This window comes from Microtus oregoni, unplaced genomic scaffold (genome assembly GCF_018167655.1).
Source record: "Microtus oregoni isolate MIOR12 unplaced genomic scaffold, Mior012 000037F_ref0000500, whole genome shotgun sequence".
NCBI classification, from domain to species: domain Eukaryota; kingdom Metazoa; phylum Chordata; class Mammalia; order Rodentia; family Cricetidae; genus Microtus; species Microtus oregoni.
Genome location: NW_024543096.1, coordinates 13668522 through 13688494, shown reverse-complemented (window position 1 = coordinate 13688494; position 19973 = coordinate 13668522). Strand labels below are relative to the sequence as shown.

The 19973-nt window shown below is 42.8% G+C and overlaps 1 protein-coding gene across 1 annotated transcript in view; it reads right to left on the bottom strand.

Annotated features, from left to right (window-relative positions):
- Nucleotides 1-13167: 13167 nt before the first annotated feature.
- Nucleotides 13168-19973, bottom strand: part of Upp2 (uridine phosphorylase 2) — a 39338-nt gene continuing 32532 nt past the window's right edge. The window contains exon 7 of the mRNA XM_041631619.1: nt 13168-14519. Within this exon, the coding sequence (XP_041487553.1) occupies nt 14368-14519 (152 nt within the window). The 3' untranslated portion in view covers nt 13168-14367. The remainder of the gene's footprint in view (nt 14520-19973) is intronic.

The following is a 19973-nucleotide window of genomic DNA, read 5'->3' as shown; positions in this document are numbered from 1 at the left end:
TCCATCTCCTTCAGCGTTCCATGAGCTTTGGCACAGAGGTTGACCAGATGTCCCATTTAGACTGACCGTTCATAGTCACTTATTTCTCAGTGCTATGATCAGTTCTGTATCTTAGTACTGACTATTGCCCTCTGCAAAAAGAAGCTTCTCTAATGAAGGCTGAGAGCAGCTCAGGTCTATAGGTACAAACATGACTATTCAGGAGGTAATTTGACAACAGGGCCTTTTAACAAAACAGTGATAGTAAACCTTCCTAGGACTCAGGCTGTACTTTAATCTCAGTTTGTAAGTCAGCGTGTTTTGCTGATGTCCATGGGCTCTGTATTAGCTTCCCACTTGTCATCTTGGTGGCCTGAATCCTGTCCTAGGGAAAATTCCTTCAGAGTTACTTGTGGAAACTGTATTTTGACTGTGTTAATAAGACTGTTGGAGGCCTTTATAGTTGCAAATCGGTTTTTCGGGAATAAAATGCCATATTTACATTTTCTTCCCTTAGCATAAATGTCAGGAGGCCAGTTGTAAATGGGTTTCTTTCCCTGACAATTTACTTCATTTTTTTTTGCCTGACTGCACAAAGCATTTCCCTGCCTTCCTTATGATGTAATAGTCACTGAAATTCTGCTGATTCCAGTCACTCTGGCTGGCCATAGTCAGCAAAACCAGTTCCCTCTTATGACACAGATTCAAATTTATTCCAGGGATTGTTTATAAATTCTACTTCTTCAGTATTTGTTATGTTATTAAAGTTTTCAGTTTTCCCGAGGGCCTCTTACTATGCCATTCTGATCGTATTCTCTCCGTCCTTTCAGCTCTTTGATCTCAGTTCTTGATGTTTGCTGGGGCTGCAGACATCTGGCCCCCTGACCTTCTTTGCCTGACTCAGATCCTTTGCCTGCTGGAATGAAACAACTTGTTTACCTATGCCTGCATCTGCTCTGAGCATGAGACCCTCATGAGTTCCCAATGGCAGGGGAGTGGTTCCTGGTGGGGTTTACAGCTGAAAATTCCAAGAGCTGGGGCATGGCTATCACTTAAGGATCCCTATATAAGCTTCTCTGGAACACAATAAAGTTGGCATTCTTGTTTCAAGGATGACCCGTGTCCATGTGTCTCCGTCTGTGTGCTGGTGTTTTTAAATCTCCACGCTGGTTTTTGATTCTTATATCATATTATAGAGCTTAGAGCAGACACTGCGCTTTACAGATGTTTTCTCCATTTTTGGAAACTTTTTGATAGACATAGTTTCAACTCTACAAAAAGGCTAAAAACTAAGAAGTAATAACTTTCTTTACTAAGAGTCATGCACTGTTTCACATTCAAGGTGCTTTATCATTTCTGTGTTCTTACTGCACACATATGTGTGGGCACACATGCACACACATGCATACATACACACATATGCATATGCACACACATGCATACATACACACATATGCATATGCACACATATTCATGCACACACATTCTTTCCCCCCCCTTTCTCTCTCTTATGCGCGCGCGCACACACACACACACACACACACACACATGCACACACACACGCATGCACACACACACTTCTCCCCCTGACCATTTAAGAGTAAGTTTTCTGTTCTATGAGTCTATGTCTGCTTACTAAAGGTCAGAATGCTAGCTTCTCTACGCGGAGAAAAACCAAGCACAGTGAAATGTATCACTGTTATAATACCTCCCAATCTAGTCTCATGTTTCAGCTTTGTCCTCTGAGCCATTTTACAGCCCCTGTAGCCTCTCCTTTCTCATCGGGGTTCCAGGCAGAAGTTGACTATTGATTTTTATGGTGGGCTCTTTATGCTCCTTTCATCTGGTCCATCTCTGTAGCTTTGTCTTTTATGGCATTGGGTTTTTATTTGTGGTACATATGTGTGACTGTAACGTAAAGGGTGCTGTGTTAGCCAATTGTAGCTGTGCACTTGAGGGCAATGGGTTTATTCGTATTATTACTCAAACACCACTGCCATCCCTCTTCAGAACTGTGTCATTTCATCCTGAAACTCTGTACCCACTAACCAAGTCCACCCTCCATCTTCCTTCAGTCGCTGACAGCCAGTATTCTAGTTTTTAGCCCTGTGAATGTATGCACTGTCAGTACATCATGTCAGTGAATGATGCAGAATTTATTTGTGTGAGGAGGGTATTTGATGGGCTTATTTTACTCACCATTATGTTTTCATAGTTTATCTGTATCTTGCATGAATCAGAATTTTATTCTTAAAGGCTAAATAATATTCTACTGTGTGTATATTACATTTTGTACAGAGCTATTATAAATATTGATATATAGTTAGTTATCCATTTGAATCCCTGCTTTCAATTCTTTTGAGATTATACCCATGAGTGGTGTTGGTAGATTATATACTACTTCTACATTTAATGTTGTAGAAATTTACATGTTTCTTTCCCATGGTGCCCTCAGCATTTTACAGTCCCATGCTCTAATTTCTTCACATCATATGTTATTCCACCCTACTCTCCCCCTCACATTTTTTTCTTTTTAAATAGTTAGCCATGCTATGGGCATTCATTGATAGATTAATATTTTCTTGTGATTTCAACTTGCATCTCCCTGGTTAATAACACCAAGAATCCTTTCAAGTACTTCTTGTCCATTTGTAAATCTTCATTGAAGAAACACATATTCAAGTCATTTACACATTTAAAAATTAGATCATGTGTTTGTCATTATTGTCCTCAGGTAGTAGGAGATGTTTCCATTTTCTGGACATGAATCCTTGATCAGATAAAGGGTCTACAAATATTTTCTCCGGTTCCTCGAGTCTTAGATTTTCACCCCTTGGCATTATCTTAGGGGTGTATATGACAACTTTTTGATGATGTTCAAGTTTGTTTCACTTTTTCTCCCTCCCTCCCTCCTACCCTCCTACCCTCCTGCCCTCCCTCTCTCCTTCTTTTCTTCTTCTTTCATTGCCTGTGTTTTCTGTGACACACATAAGAAGTCATTACCAAATTCAGTGTCGCAATGATGTCTCCCTATTTTTTTTCCTAAGGATTTTATAGTTTAAGCATGTTTAGATCTTAGTCCATTTAGGGTTGGTTTTTTAATGTGCAGTAAGATGAGAGTGCATTCATTGTTTTACAGGTGACTGCCCAGTTCTTCCAGAATTGTTTGTAGAGAATGTCGTCCTTATTCCGTTGATTCATCTTAGCTCCCTTGTCAAAAATCATTTGAGCATACATGTGAGGATGTTTTTTTTCCCCCTAGGCTAATGTGTATTCTTTTTCACTTGTTCAGTGATACGGCTTCTCTTTGGCATGTATTTGTATAGTTCTCCCTCACAGGCTTGATATTTCCTCGGGGTTTATGTCAGTCTCCAAGCTCCATTGTCTCTTTGACTCTCAGGCAAAGTAGAAAACCAATGAAAATAAAGAAAAATTAAAGGAAATTTGAGAAAAAAACTGGAAGCATTTTCCCAAATAGGTGATGGAAGAAAATTTAAGAAAGAGACATTTGAAAAGACCTCAGTCAAAGCCCAGAAATAATAACATTTGATCAACCGGGAGAGAAGGACGTACAATTCTGCTGTTTCTGACATCTGGTGTGTTTGTGTGGAAGCTGACTGCAAGGCTGTGGGTGCATCTCAGGATGAACCCTGATTGATGACTGCCAAACACTGCCGAGGCCCCCAGGGAGCCATTCACAGAACTACGACAGTAGCTGCTGAGTGACTAGTCCACTTTGAACTTCACACAGGACGATGGAGTCTCCACATGCCGCAGGCCTCTGTAGAATCAAGGATCTCTTTCCGTCCTTGGGGGAAACAGAACATAAACTCTAATGCTGCTTTTATGCTTTTTAATCTCTGGGAAGATGATTTGAAACTTCCACATCAATCCTTCATGAACTAATAAATATCTGCATTTACCTTCAACAGTATTTATGTCCAAGATGATTCTATTTAAATGCTTCCATTTTAGCTATTTTGTTCATAGTTTTGTTTATAGTTTATTGGAGTTAGGCATTATTTTTTTCTGTTTGCATTTTAATGTATTTTTCCAGATATTTGTCACTGCTTGGTTTTGTCCATTATAAGGCCAATTTTATGTTGTTTTGTGGCCATTATTTCTTTTAGAACCCTTGAAATGTGGAGGCTGTTGGCTCTATGCATATGGCAAAGGCATGCTGGAGAAGCTTGTAGGCTCTTGTACCTCCCACGGTTCTGTTGCTGTTGAGCCTGCCAAAGGTTCAGTGTCCACCAGAGCTGTCTATACTTCATATTTCTCCTCTCTGAATGCCTGAGCCTTCTGGCCACACTTAGCCTTGCAGCCCGTGGGCTTGGCAATTTTCCTTACCCTCGCGTGCTCCCCAGATGTGTCCTCCGGACTGTCCAGGTCATAGCTGTTCATCCTCACAATTGTGTCGTGACTGTGGGAAGCAACCAGATCACTGACCTCTTTCTGCACAGGCAGAGGGCTGATCCACATCCTTAGTCAGCCTGCTAGAGGGACTCAGCCCAGAATGTCATCTCACCGCTGCTCCTTGTTTCAGGCTTTACAACCCTTTTCTGTGGGCATGGATTCAGAAGTCGATCTGTTCCCTCACATGGGGCTAGGACCACCAAACTCGGTTTATCTCAGTATTTGATACCTGTCCCAGGTGCGCACCAATGGGGTAACTCTTAACAGCACGCTTTAATGGCTGGGACAAACCACCAGCCACAGACACCTTTTTGGCTCGCCAGCAGCTGCGGGCCCGCTCTCCACAGCTGTTTCTCAGGACTGCCTCTTGCAGCCTGGAGCCGCGGAAGATTAAATCCAGGCTTCCAGTCTTGTGCCCATGCCCTGTTCTTAGGACCCCAGGATAGCTCAGTTTCGAACATTAGCTTGTCTTTCAAGGTGGCGCCCAGGCTCTGCCTATCAAGACAGGATGGTATTGCCCTTCACCGCTGGCTTATCCAACTGCGGAAGAAGTGCTGTTTTGGCAAAACCTGCTGACTTTAAGACTTGTGGAGGCTGGTGGCTTGTCCCGTGGGTAGGACTGCCAGTCTCTTTCCACCAGGGTCTCCCAGCTTACATTCAGGAGTCTTCTTTGTTCCCTTCCCCATTGGGGTGCTACACAGCGGTTCCTTGTAGTTTCCCGAGCATGCTCTTCCTGCCTGTTTCTCCCCACTTGTCTGTTAGCATCATCATCGTCAATTTCTGAAATCCTTCCTCTCATCTTAATTTTGGAAGAGTCTGTTTTGTCTGGTGAAGTAATAAGGGCAGCGGGGCTGCGTCCCCAGCACCCCGGCTGCCTGCTCAGCTAGCTTATGCCCCGAAATAACAACACACAAACTGTATTCATTTAAACACTGCCTGGCCCATTCTCTTCTAGGCTAATTCTCACATATTAATTTAGCCCATTTATAATCATCTGTGTGTAGCACCCCAAGGTGCGCTTACCAGGGAGATTCTAGCCTAGTCCATCCTGGGTCGGAGCTTCATCCTGGGAGCGGGGCATGGCGTCTCTCTCTGAGGCGTCTGCTCCCGAGAGAGCTGTGGAGTCTCTGAGCTCACTTCCTCTTCCTCCCAGCATTTTGTTCTGTTTACTCCTCCCACCTATCCTCTAACCAATAAAATGGGCCAGGGCAGTGCCTTTATTAGCCAATGACCTTCCTCCATCAGTCTGGTTCTGACTCTTCAGCTCTACCACAGCGCACAGAGACTGCCTCGGGGGCTGGCAGCTTCCCAGAAAGTTCCCCCCAGTGCAATGTTTCTTGAAGATTCGATTTCTCAGAGAATTTTTCTCATTCGTCATTTTTGCCCTACCTGCCGTGTGTCTGTGAGTCTCTTTGTGTCCTGTGTATACATGTTCATGTGGGCTTGTGTATGTGTGTGTGTAGCTATGCATGGGCAAATGTGCATCATATGTGGAGGTCAATGATAGGTGTCTTCTGTAATCACTCTTTACCTCAGTTTTTGAGACAGGAACTCTCCCTGAATCTGGAGCTCAGGGATTTGACCAGCTAGCCTGGCTACTGAGCTCCAAACATCTCCCTGTCCCTGACTCCCAAAAACTGGGATTAAGTGCATGTCACCATGGTTGAATCTTCATGGGTGCTGGGGACCCGAACTCAGTTGCTCAGGCTTACACAATGAACACTTTAAACGCTGAGCCATAGCCCAGCCCCCTGTCATTTTTCAAATGACTGGTATTGTTGCTCTCTATGGCCACCATTGGTATTTCAATGCATATCGACATTGTGCAATGTTGAAATTAGGATGAGAGTTGTTATGTCCTCAGACATGATCAACTTGGTCATGAAAACATTAACAGTATTTTTTTTTTCTTTCTTGCTTCTTTGAAATACATTCCCACAGTGATGGCCTAAAGTCACCCCACTGTGACAAATGCATGTTTCTAATGATGCCGTAGTTCTCACTAATTTTATAAAATATCTTTTATCCTCAGAGAATTTATGATTTTATATGCGGGAAAGATTAGTTGTCTTCTTTCCCTTCTATTTTACACATTTTCCCTGATATGCCAATATTGCTTAGCACCACATATGCTTAAAATTCTTAATATTTATAAAAATTGCAAAAACAATTTGCATTCACTTCTTCGGCATTTATTAAACACTGCACTAATCTGAATCGCTTACCTTCACAGTATACTTAGAGCCACGCATTGCCAAGACCGCCTTAGTATTAAACTGTTCCAAACCTAGTTTGGAAAGACTGTTTTAAATTTGGTCTCCTCAGAGTCCCACATTGGAGCATCAGACTACAACCCCAAGGTCCAAATCAGGAGCAAAAGGAGAGAGAGCACGAGCAAGGAACTCAGGGCCATGAGGGGTGCACCCACACACTGAGACAATGGGGATGTTCTTTCGGGAACTCACCAAGGCCAGCTGGCCTGGGTCTGAAAAAACCTGGGATAAAACCGGACTTGCTGAACATAGCAGACAATGAGGACTGCTGAGAAGTCAAGAACAATGGCACTGGGTTTTGATCCTATTGCACGTACTGGCTTTGTGGGAGCCTAGGCTGTTTGGATGCTCACCTTACTAGACCTGGAAGGAGGTGGGTGGTCCTTGGACTCCCCACAGGGCAGGGAACCTGGTCTGCTCTTCGGGCTAATGAGAGAGGGGGAGTTGGTTGGGGGAGGGGGAGGGATATGGGAGGCGGTGGTGGGGAAGAGACACAAATCTTTAATAAATAAATAAATAATAAAAAAATCTTTAAAAGAAAAAATAAAATCGGTCTCCTTTTGAGGCTTATTAAAATGAAATAATACTTTACTTGGGAGTGAAAGTGAACGGCTGCGGGAGGGACACCCAGCAGGATGCAACCCTCATCTCTATGGCCACTCAGAAGTTCCTGGCCCTTGTCCTTCTAGTCTGCTTCCTGCTACTTGCTTTTGCCATTTTCACTTCTCTCTGCCCCTCAGATTTTTCCAGCTATCATGACCTTTACCAATTCTTGTTTTGGTTGTGCCTAATCTGGTTTTTAACTTACTTGCCAATTAGTCTTTATGATTACAATTTTTTAAATAATTTTATTTCACTTAGAAATAAAATTTGGATCTTGGATTAATGCGTTACTTAAGACCCTCCATGACGGGTAAAATTTATACCCTTGTGTCAATACTAAATCTGTGATGGAGTAAGTTCCTTGACTCCTCTGATCCCATTTCTTCATCCACACAAGGAATCAGGTGGTTGTGAGGCTTTAATGTGCTAATCTGTTCAGTGTGTGTAGAAGGCTCTTCAGCGCGCAGCTGGTGCTGGGCTGCTGGGACCACCAACGTCATTTCTGGGCCCTTTGCTTATTCACCTCCCGTTCTGTTTCAGTTGTTTTAGCCACTTGAAAGCTTTTCTCTGGCAGTCACTTGCTGGGTCCCATTTTCGAAGCCCAAGTCTGTCTCTCCTTCAGTGAGGTGTCTTGTCTTGTGGGGATCCCCTTCCACTTCGGTATGTCTGCCCCCGACAACGCTTTTGCGTTTATCGTACCAGGAAAGTCACATTTTCCTATCTACGTTTTACAGCGGGAGCCCCAGAAGTGTAAATTCAAACCGCAAGCCTGACTTCAGCCACCGAGCTGGGCTTTCTCAGGGAATGCCATTTTCACTCTGGAAATCCCCCATTTATGGGCCTTGCATGCTCAACTCACTTCCACTAACGTTTCACGTGGCTGGTCCTTAGTCTCCACCTTGCAGGAACCCTGTAAACCTTGTCCTTCTTGGGATGCCATTTCACAACCATCTTCTCTTTTCCTCTCAATCCCCCCCTCACCCCGCTTCCTGTTCTTCACACCAGTTTCTTTCCTCCTCTGGCAGGGCATTTAGTCCCACCGGGTCTCAAAGGAAATGACAACCAGAAAAGAGAAATAGCATTGTTATAAATAGTATTATTAGGCTCTCTGCCGTCACTGAGGCCAAAAGCGTTTATACCAAGGGCAAGGCATATTGGGCTGGTGCAGGGAAATTTCATTTTAAACCTGAAGTCTTTGATCCTGTAGAAATAGTCTCTGATGCCTTTCTTCTTCTGTTTTCTCCAGTGAGCCATTTAGATTTAATCATCCCCTCTGATAGCTACTGATGTGTTAGTCATAACGTCTCACAGAACTCCCGACGCTGATGAATTGCGTCTTGAAAAATGACTTTGGGCAGCTACATTAGATTAAGCCAGGATGCTGGGGCTGGCTGATGCGAGGCTGAAGGTTCTTTGCAGCGATCTTGCTGGGTTAGAAGTAGAAATTAGTCCACTCCCCCTGCTTAGGAACCGGACTGTTTGTTCCGATTCCCCCCACCCCAAGCAATCTTCTCAGAGTCATTTGCCAACCCCGAGGTGTGAAAATCAGGACACTAACATGAAATTTCTCCCTAATATGGGTTCAGTTAGTGGTTAGTGTGATAAAACAAAACAAAACACCAAACAGATTGAATCTTTTACTCATAGCAATATATATTTCCATTGTGTGTATTTGTATAAAGCATTTACCATCCAAACCGTTTGGCATGGACATTCATGTTCATCTTCAGCTATCAGCACCACCTCTAGAACACATTTATCATTTCAAATTGAAAAATATATATTTGTTCAACCAGAATTCCCTCTTTCTCTTTCCCTCAGGCCCTGACACCACCATTCTACCTCCCTTTCCTCTGAATTTGATTGCTCTAGGAATTCCATGTATCAACGGACTCAGAACATGTTTTCATCTTTTGGTGACTGGCTTGTTTCCCTTAACGTCATGCCCTAGAGGTCCAGCCGTGTTACAGCATGCACCAGATTTTCCCTTTTTAATGGGCTGCGTGTTACACACACATCTTTTGGCAATCTAGTTTTGTATTAGCCAAACCGCCACCAGACATTTCATCCCATCCCTGCTGGCATCATCCCTGGCATCTCTCACTCTGAAGCCCTTTATATGTCGACCAGTCCAGCTCCATCACCTATGAGCTCTTCTGAGTCTTTCGGCAAAAGGAGACTTTGGGAATGAATCATCTTCACATGAAAAAGAAATTTTTATCTGGTATATAGAAACTGACTTATTTTTTAAAACAATTTAAAAAAATTATTTATTGTGAATACAGCGTTCTGCCTGTATATATCCCTACAAGGCAGAGAAGGGCATCAGATCTTATTATAGATGGTTGTAGGCCACCATGTGGTTGTCGGGAATTGAACTCAGGACCTCTGGAAGAACTGCCTCTCCCAGAGTCATCTGAGTCGTCTCTCCAACCTCAAAAACTGACTTATAAACTGAAAATTTGAAGGCATTTGCCTTGTCGTATGCGTGTATGTGTGTGTGTGTGGACACGTACTAATGCAATTACAGCAACAATAATGAATTTGGAGGTCTCACCATTATGTGATGCAGGTGGCCCAGTCTTAGTCCCCTGAACTCAGGCATTTTTTTCTTTGCTGCAGCTCCCATCTCGCTCTCATCCTCCTTCCCTTGACAGACCTCTGACAGCTCCTACTACACAACTGTCAGTGACCTTTGTCTACACAGTAAACACAATCTCCTTGTCTTAGTTTATGGAGCACATAACACAAATTACCTGTCCAGATCCATCCAGGAAGGCTTCATTATATTAGCCCTGGTCTTTTTCCTGTTTCCTGCTTGCCATCTGCTGAAAGCATCGTACACAGAGTTCTCACCAAAATTCCACCTGAAGTAAAGTTTGCCTCAGACATCCATCTTGTCCAGGAAGAGCTCTCACATCTCCCTACTGTACATGGTGACCCCTTTCGTTGACCCCTCACAACATGTTTGTTTCTATTTCTCCTTTGGAGTCTGTGTTATTTTTCTCTGAATGGCAGTGACCTGCAGGTCATTTTGGTCCTTCACATATACGAGGCTGTGAATTGCTAAGGAAGCGACAGTCTTACTCTCTCATGATACCTAACCTCATGACCTACGTGAAATGGGCTCCTTATAAATGTGTTTGTTTGCTCTGCCCATGGCTTGCTTGGAGTCCAAGCCCTGGAATCCCTAAGACAATCATAGAAACTGTCCTATTTGGCACGAGCCTTCTGGGATCTCAGTGGAAAGAAGGCAGATAGATAGCCCTGGCAGCAGACCCACCCGCGAGGTGCAGGGAGCAGGTCTGGGTAGGTGGACGCTGCTCACTGCTGACCATTTACCCAAAGCGAGCCCTGACCAACAGTCCTTTTGCTTTTATTTTATCAGTCTTTCTGTGGGCTGTAATGTCGGTGGCGGGGTGTGAGATGGGCGTAGAATGTAACTTCAAAGAGGCTTTTCTTTTAGGTGAAAAATGTGATTTTTGAAATACAAAGCATAACCTATATTTTTAAAGATCTGTTCTTTCTGGTCTAATGGGAGATGGGGTAAAATTGGAGGACCTGGATAATTTTTATAACTTTGGATAATTTTTATAACTTCAAAATGTTGACACTTAGGTTCTCCTAGAAGACAACATATTTCCTTAGAAAATTTAAATTCTGAAAGAATTAAAAAACAAGAACAACCCTAAATTACTACCTTGGCAGGGTAATTCTAGACCAATCTTCCACAAAATATGTGATACTTGTTTCAAGGTTGTTCATCTAATGAATTTTAAAACTACTTTATGCTCATAAGATATCATTAATATCACATTTAATGTTTCAGAAGTCAAAGTGTTTAAATGGTGGGGTTTGTTCTCAAGGGAAAATTGCTATGCTCAGTTTGTAGAAAAATAAATGTTAAATTGATTCTCCCTTGAATGACACCAGTTGGGAGGAGTACAGCAGAAGCAGGGACATCACTAGGGAGTGAGTAATGAAGCAGATTGCAAATCATAAATTTCCCAGATACTCATTTTAGGAGATGTTCTGATGAGGACCCTATTATTATTTTAAGATTCTTAAAAGATGGAGAAAGTCCTAAAGGACCGAAGGATGTCTGTGTGTGTATACACGTATGTGTGTATATGCATACAAACATAAATATCATCTTTAAAGGGAACCTGATCAGCAAGATTAGTTTGTTTAGCTCTAAATCAGATATCAGGATTGTAGGCCAGATCTTCAGACTCCTTATTGTGTGTCCAGAGGCATGCTGGATCCTGCGGAGGAACAGTGTGGCTTTATGAAACTCGGTATGTGTTGAACAAATTTAATCTCCTTCCATGACAAAAGACAGGACCTGATGGCTTGAAGGCAAGCAATGGGGTTCATGTATCTTTCATTCAAGTTTTTATTTCTACCCCACATGGGATGCCTGTTAGCAAAATAAGCCGAACACCATGTTTCTAAAGCTGCAGTCCTTGTAGAGATTATGAGACTTATTAAATGTAGGTATATATTCCTAGAGAAAGGGTTATCTGTTAAGGTTTAGAACCATTGACTTAAAGATATATTTGATTATTAGATTGTTAGTATATTATGAACAGACAATAGTACACATGTATGCTTAATCCATCCAGCCTTCCTGGGTACAGTCAGTGTTTATAATAGAAAATGATTAAGATACTATTCCTGGCATTGAGGAGTTGCTCTTCTAGGCAACAACTCCCGTGGAGAATGGGCCAAAGGTATTTAATAATAGTTCAGCTGGAGGGGCACCTGCAGGATACATTCTTCTAAATCAGTGGCTGTCTTCCCCCGCTATCCTTTACCACAGACCTGCCTGAGGCCTATTGAGTGTGTGTGAAGTGAGGCCTCAGGCAGTGTTCTTGAAGGGCTTTCTTGGCAACACAAATATGCCCCAGTGTTGAGAACCACAAGACAGTGTCCTGAAGAAAATCAACTGATGCCCACAGCCTGTTCAGTACAGCGAGAGTTTTTAAAGCTAGGGCTCTGCCAGAAACACAGTCCTCTTTAGACAAACATTCATTTGTAAACCCAGTACTGACAAGCATTGCTTTAGGTACTCGGAGACAGCGCAGTCATTAAAGCAGACATAGTCTTTGCCCTCAGGAGTCTTACTGTCTAGGCCTTGAGGATTCATTAAACAGTGACCCAAATCACGGCAAAATCTCAAGCTATGATGCCTATTTTGAAGTAATAGAGGGTGTGTGGACTTGACTGAAGGCTCAGGAGGAAGGGAACATTGAGTTCGAACAGGAGTTGAAGTAGGGCCTATGTGCTGTGAGCACTGAACTGAACTTTTAGAACAGAGGTGTGGCTACTGAGAGCGAGACCCTGGCAGAGGTCTACAAGACAGAAAGTGGTATCCAGTAGTGGGGGAGTGGGGAGTTGGAAAGCTGGCCAGATCGAGGAATGATGCGGGAGAGTTAGTCCATTCATCCGACTCCTTAACTATTGGAACAACCGACAAAGGGAGGCCGACTTCTCAAAGTAGTAGTGGCCAGATATTATTTGCTGACACAGGAGCTACTGGCAAGGAGAACATTAGCACACTCTTGGTCAGGATGTGACAGGAAGATTAGGTGGGAACTCTCTCATTCATCTCTTTCTCTGAATCTCCCTTTCTCACAGCAAGGCAGGAAGCAAACGAGATTTTCAAGGGCAGCCAGATAAAAGTTCAACCCAAAAGCTTATTGAACTGCTTTGAAGTGGTTTTCACTTAACGAAATAGGAAGGAAAGGAAAACTCCGGCAAGCGAGGAGACACTCTCCTGCCTCGCCCTTCGCTTTTGTAGTTCAGATGTTTGTGTTTGATGGTCAATTACTGGGAGACCTGGAAAGTTGCACTCCAAGCATTTCTGCTTCCAAAAAGAAGTTCACAACCAAAACACCTTGTGGGGGTTCCTTTATTGCTGCTGCTTAAAAGAGAAATCCATTCCTGTCACAGGCACAGGCTGGTTCAGACTCAGCAAGCTAGGAGCCTGCCGATTTCAGCCGGGATTCTTGCTGTGTGTGGTCCTGGATCCAAACACTCTGCAGCTTGGTAGGAGCCAAGCTTTATTTGTTCCACAACCATATAAATATAAATACACAACATTACGTATTATACAAATTCGCAAGGCATCCTTCACTGTTATCCCATCCAGTCTCTCCAGTTCCTAATGTTCATAAGGACCTTCAAAGTAACGTCCTGCTGCTTGTTGCCTCTCAGGGTCAACTAGGGGAGGTGTATGCGCAGGCTCAGAACAAAACCTGCCTCAAAGTTATGCGGAGGGATTTGTTCGCCATCTTGATTTCGGGTTTAAATTTAGTTAACTCTTTCTGCAGTTCATATTGAAACAACAACATCAATAAATACAGCTTTCTCATGACATATTTCCTTACAGGAAAAAAAAAATAAAGTTTGCTCAAAGGCAATTTAGTCACTTCTGATTTCTGAAGCAAAAAGGTCTTTACATTACTGAGAGTTTCATTTAAAAAAAAAAGTGTGATCTCAAGCCATTACAATCTGTGAAAATCACAAATAGAGCCATTGAAAAATGTCTAATTCCATTCTGTGTGCACTGAAATCATGCACGGATAGAAAAAATAAAGGCATGGCCATATTTCCCTGAGGATAATTCTTCCATGCAGACCAATATTACAATGACACATTTTTGTAAATATTTTGAATGTGCACAATTGATTTTTGTCACTTGTCCAACACCTCGAAGTGCTGACAACATCCTAACACACGCTTCTGGATCTGCTTCAGCGAGCAACTGGCAACCATCTACAAATGGCTGCTCTGTTTTGATGTACGCTTAATTAATGCTGCATATGAAGCTCCAAATGGCACAATTCATGAGTTTAAAATATTAATTCTTAGACTGCTTTGGTTAACTGGTTCTAAAATGGAAATTGAACTTTATTTCACATGGTTATTAAATTATCTTACAATAAGTCCAACTTTAAGATAAAGGGATTCATAAAAATCTTTTCTGATTTTAGTCCAAGAATGGGAATTACATAAGGATGTTATAGACAATACATGGCTTCAGCATTGCAACTGTATCTACCAACCCACAGGGGATGGGTGGGATTCTGAGTTATGACATCTGACCACAAAGTCCAAGCTGTTTTTTGATGAAATTCGAGATTAGCCGCTGTGGCCGCTGCTGGTACTCCACCAGGACATCGTGGGACAAATTGATTTGGTCACTCTCGAGTCTGTCAAGAAGTGTCACACAGACCACGGCAGCTAGGAAAGCAAATCACATGGTTAGTTATGCCAACGGGCTCATCTGTTCTATAGGATATTAGCCTAAAATGCTGGCATTCACAACATGTACGTTTTAAATTGGGATCAGTGCTGAGCCCTTAGGATTGACAATGGTGGCAGTAACCTTAGTCAGCATCTAAAAGTCCATTTCTGCAAAGGGGGTCAACTCTGTGGACATGGGCAACCTGTGCCAGCACAAAAATAGAGCTGGGTAATAGCCATTTCTTGACTCGCTGCTTCAGGAGTCACTGGGGTGTATGAATTTAGGAAGAAGTATACTATAATCACAAGAGCTCATGCTATCTTTTAAATTTTTACTTTTCACTGATAAATGATAGCCCTATATATTTAGAGATACAGTGAAATATTTCAAAGGAGATATGCATTATAGAAAGACTTAATCAATCTAACTAACATATGCATCCTTTCACATTCTTATTTTTCATAATAACAACTGAAATTTACTCCTTTAGATATTAAGACATATGCATAATTAGCAACAATACTCACTTACAATGCTCATTAAAACATTAACATTTATTCCTCCGTCTAGCTGCAACCTTGTGCCCTTTGGCCAACATGTCCACACTTCCCACCCTACCCCCTTCCACTCCCCTGCCTCATGTAGCCACGATTCTAATCTCTACTCCCAGGGGTGTTTCTGATTGCACACATGAATGGGACTGTGCAGGTTCACTTTCCATCCCGGACTTATTTCACTTAGCGCGGTGTTTGCAGTGTTCATCTGTTCTGCCCCAAACCCCCAAATCCCCTTCCTTATAAGGCAGACGTGTTCTGTTTTACGTACATTTATATGTATTTTTCCATCCAGTTATCCCTGGTGACCCCTTGGGTGGTTTTTGTTATGGTGGCTATTGCGGATGACACAGCAGTGAACACTGGCGGTGGCATCTCTCCCACATACTGGTTTCAGTTCTTTAACTTAGACATTCAGTGATAAGGTTTTCAGCTATCGTGGTGGGTCTGTTTTTAGTCTGCAAGACCTTGATGCAGTTTCCCACGATGGAGGTGCTCCTTCATATCTCCATCGCCAGCATACTAGGGTCCCTTTATTTTAACCTCCTCACTAGCGCTTGTAATTGTTTCCCTTCCCACAGTCATTGGGGCGGGTGATCAATGATCATTGGGCTACTTGCTTCCCTGCTATTAAATTGTATGAATTTTTTGGGTATTTGTGGTATGAACATCTTACTATTCAACTTGCACATATTTTCCAATACGTGTGTCCTTTCGTTTGGTTTATTTCTTGTTGCATTCAGTCATTATGACCCCATAATTCAGGTAGCCATGTTATGAATGAGGTAACAGTTTGTTCAATTAGACAGATGATTAAAATGAAGGCTTGGAAAAGGTAAACAAATGACCCATTATGATGCAACTGCTAAGGAAGTAGCCAGTAAATCCCCCAAATTGCTAAACACAGCTGCATCCATTCCTCTTCAGTACATGGTGAACTGTTTCGATTTGCCCCGGCCCACCCATCAAAATGATGCTCACAATCGAGTAAAGAGCAACGAAAATAGTCAACTGGAGAAGAGCTGAATATTTCACCTCCTAGGGCCATGTTTACTCGAAACTCACTCGCTTGGTTGTAAAGCAACTTGGCAGGTGACTAAAGTGGAAAGTTAACGACTGCCCCCCCCCCCCCCGGCTTTTCAAGTTAATGAGAAGCAGGTCCGTGAAGTGCAGTGTGGCTGGCAGATGCAGGGACCACTGAGAGTCCGGCTCCAATCCCTCACATGGCAGAAGGATAAAAGGAACCTGGTGTTCTGTGCTCTCCACAGAGTGAACTCTGAGTCCACATAGTGGACCGTTTCTCTTGGATTCCAAGGGTCAGGTCAGATCCGGAGAAAACAAGTAACAGTGATTTTTGGCTTTGCTTTCTTCACCCTAACAAGCTTCATATAATGATCTTGTCACCCAGCTATTTCCATGAACAAATAAAAGGGACTAATTACCCAGGACAACCTGTCAAAAATGAAGCCTGGAACTTTGCTGCCATAATCCTTAGATTAGGAATGGAGGGAGCTCCTGGGGGCTGGACAGACATTTAGTGACCTACCTGTCACCAAGAACATTGCCAGCTATCTGACCCAGACAGAGTGTAACGGGAACACACAGGTCTAAGGCAGAGCGTACTGTGTGCTGGGTCTTGTCATAATGCCTAGCAATTCCAGCCCTCTGGCATCATCTACGGCTGTATAGAGAAGCTGATGAAGTTGCCACTGTGTCTCTGTCACATTAAAAAAAAAAAAGACACCTATTTCTATGCACACAAAATATCTGCGGATAATTTTAGGGAGCCAGAGCGTCTAGGGCTCATACATTAAATCCTTTAGATTCCATACCACTCTCTGCTCTGCCGTGTACACAGCCTCTCTGATACAAATCAAACCTCCAGCAAGGTTTTTGCATTAATGGGAGACAAAGCTAAAAGGGCTGGGAGCCAACACCCATGCACACAGCAGAAACCAAATGAGCCGGCTGCTGGAAAACTGGGAACCCAGCAAAGGTTTGTGTTGTAGCTCCTGGCCTAGCTTATCGGTCAGCTCCTCTTAGCTCCGCCCCCTTTCTGCCCCTCCATCTTCTGTTGTTCCTCAATGGTTGAGTGTATAAAGCCAACACTCTTTTGTCCTGGTTTGCCTGCTGTGGAAGGTTCTAGAATCTCATCATCATCAACCTAAGCCTGTGTCTTTTTTGAGACCTTGAGCTCAGGCTGTTGGGGACCTATCACAAAGCAAGTGGAGCCCTTCCCATTTAGAGGGGCCAGCAGGTCTGGGGACATACAAATAATCTATTTCTGTTTCTCAAAACTTGGTCTGCTGGCCACCTGTATCTAGAGACTACAGATAATGCAGATTCTCATGCTACATCCTAGACACCTGGAACCAGAGGGGGCCGGGCAGGAAATACTTGTAGAAAACAGGTCTTTTTTCATTGACTTCTCTGAAAACTAAAGAGTTTCAACTCCTTTCCCAAATCAAACCAAGTTACCACAAAAGTACATACCTGGACTCTAACTCTTTAGGAACACAAAGTCATGCTGAATTACCTGGAAGTGAGGGTTCAGAGTGCATCCTCTGATTGCCCTGCATCTCTTACATAAGTGTTATTAAAGATGCTTCCTGCTATGGCATAGCTGATGATTTCACTTATTTAATACTTCTGAACAAAGTTTAACATTGGAAGAAAGTTTTGCCAAGACAAACCAAGAAAGGAAACACCTCCGACGCTTCCTTTCATTATAATGAGAGTGGAATAGCACAAGTTACTTTCATTTTCACCCAAGAAGCCCAGAGCTCAGTCCAGGTATTTACAATTAGCGCTAGATTCCTGGGCAGTGTTTTTGAAATTGAGGCCCCTACGAGTATGTCACTCACCCACCTCTGATTCTTTTCTCCTAGTTTTAAATGCTATTTAAACATCCCCGAGCCATTGAAAGCTGTTGCTAGTGTTCTCTGCAGTACCGGTATGCACAGATCATTTCTAGTAGTAACTGCAGTTCGTAACACTGTTTAAAGAAGCAACAGCCAAGAGGCAGTGATGCTGGATCTGTTCCATCCTTGTTCTTGCTCAGCCGTGTTTCCTTAGGCTGCTCACTATTCCCTCTAGACCTGGCTTCATCATCACAAAAAAAGGATGTCTCTCTGGACCTTTCATGCCTCTCAGTTTCCACCTAGGGCCTCACATCATCTTGTCAGTAGGAAGACCATATTGTTACCCCTGAGGAGGCCTAGCGATGATGCTAGGACTTTGATATGCTCAATTATGGGTCATGAAACAAAGATGACTTGGGAAGACAGGCCATGGAGCCTGAGATGCTAGTCCTGGTCCTTGGTCTTGGGGTCATAGCAGAGAGAGGCCAGTATAGGCTGTGCCAGCTTCACAGAGGGTGTGTTGGCAGTGGTGAGAGAAGGCTAGGATTAGAATTAAAGCCAGTCAACCAAAAGTATACCGGCTTTAATTCAAAATTTGTTAAAGTATCTCAGAGTAAGTTATATTTTCTTAATCCTTTCTTTGTCAAATTTACAAGACAAACAATAGCTAAATGTTAGAATTTTAAATGTCTCATCTCAAAAGAAGAAGCGTTTAAGATGATGAATATACTAGTTAGCCCATTTTGATCATTATACAGGCTGTACACATATTGAAACTTGCACAGTTATTATTAAACCAAAAAAGTAATGCAAGGTGTGGTGTGGTGACCCCATCTGTAACTCCTGAATCCTGGAGGTGGAGGCAAGCAATCAAGACCAGCTGGAGCCATATGGTAACTCCTCACCATTACCCCAGGCAAATAAAATAGTAAGTTAGCTACACATTTACACCTCATTTTTCAGATTTGAAAGTTGAACGATCATGGCAGGATCAGGGCTATGCAACGCTATTCTGTGTCTGCTTAACTTTTTATTAGATTCCAGCACCAACTCTTGGGACCACCCTGTCCTGATGGTTTGGTGACTGAAGCAAGATGGTTATCTGTTCACAGTCTGCACAGCACAGCACTGGCCTCTGATTCTGAATGGTGTACACTTGGGTTCTTTGGTCCAGGAACCACCCCTGCCCCCACCCCACCCCACAACCCTGTGTTTCCATGGGAAGGCTCCTGCCAGAAGCAGCAGTCTTTCTGGAGCGAATGGCCCAAGTCACGCAGAGCTGAGGTTAAATTCCAGAGATGGTGGTGGGAACGTTAACGAACCCCAAGCCGCTATTTCTCTCATGAAGGTGTGGAGAGCTACAAATGGCTGCCAAATATCCTTGTGGAACAATTTTTCAAGAACCTGATTGTTCTTCCCTTTTGGGATTAAGAAATATGACAGCTACAAACCTAAAATAGCCATTAAAATTTTGTGGTAACATCTTTTGGGCTTTATCGATGGTCACCATGCAGGTCCCCGACACAAAGATCCTTCATTGCTGGGAACATCCACAGAAGAATTTAAAAAATTGAATTGGAGTCAGGGCTTCTGTTTCCTTTTATTGAATAGTTTCAAAGAAATTCTCTAAAGAATGAATGCCTCCCTAAGTTACAAGTAGCTGTCAAAAGAAATAACATGGAATTATTCCTTTACTCTAAAGAAAAAGCCACCGTGAGTTGCAGACAACTAAAGGCATTGAGACAAACTTGAGCAGAACCTAATCTTAGACAAATATTAGGTTTCATTTATTACTGTGCAAGCTAGTGTCAAAAGGCAACTCTGACTTTAAAAACTAGATACAGGTTAAATATATTTATCTCAAGTTCACAGCCCAAGGGGGTTATCCTCTTTAATCAGGAGTAAATTTTACTTTAAGAGAGGGACAGATGTGTCACAGATGTGCTTATTCAACATTATGTTGCTTTTCTGTTGTCCAGTGGTTTTGCATTATTCTGAAGGGGCGGGCAGCTCTCTGATGCTGGGTGATTTTGAA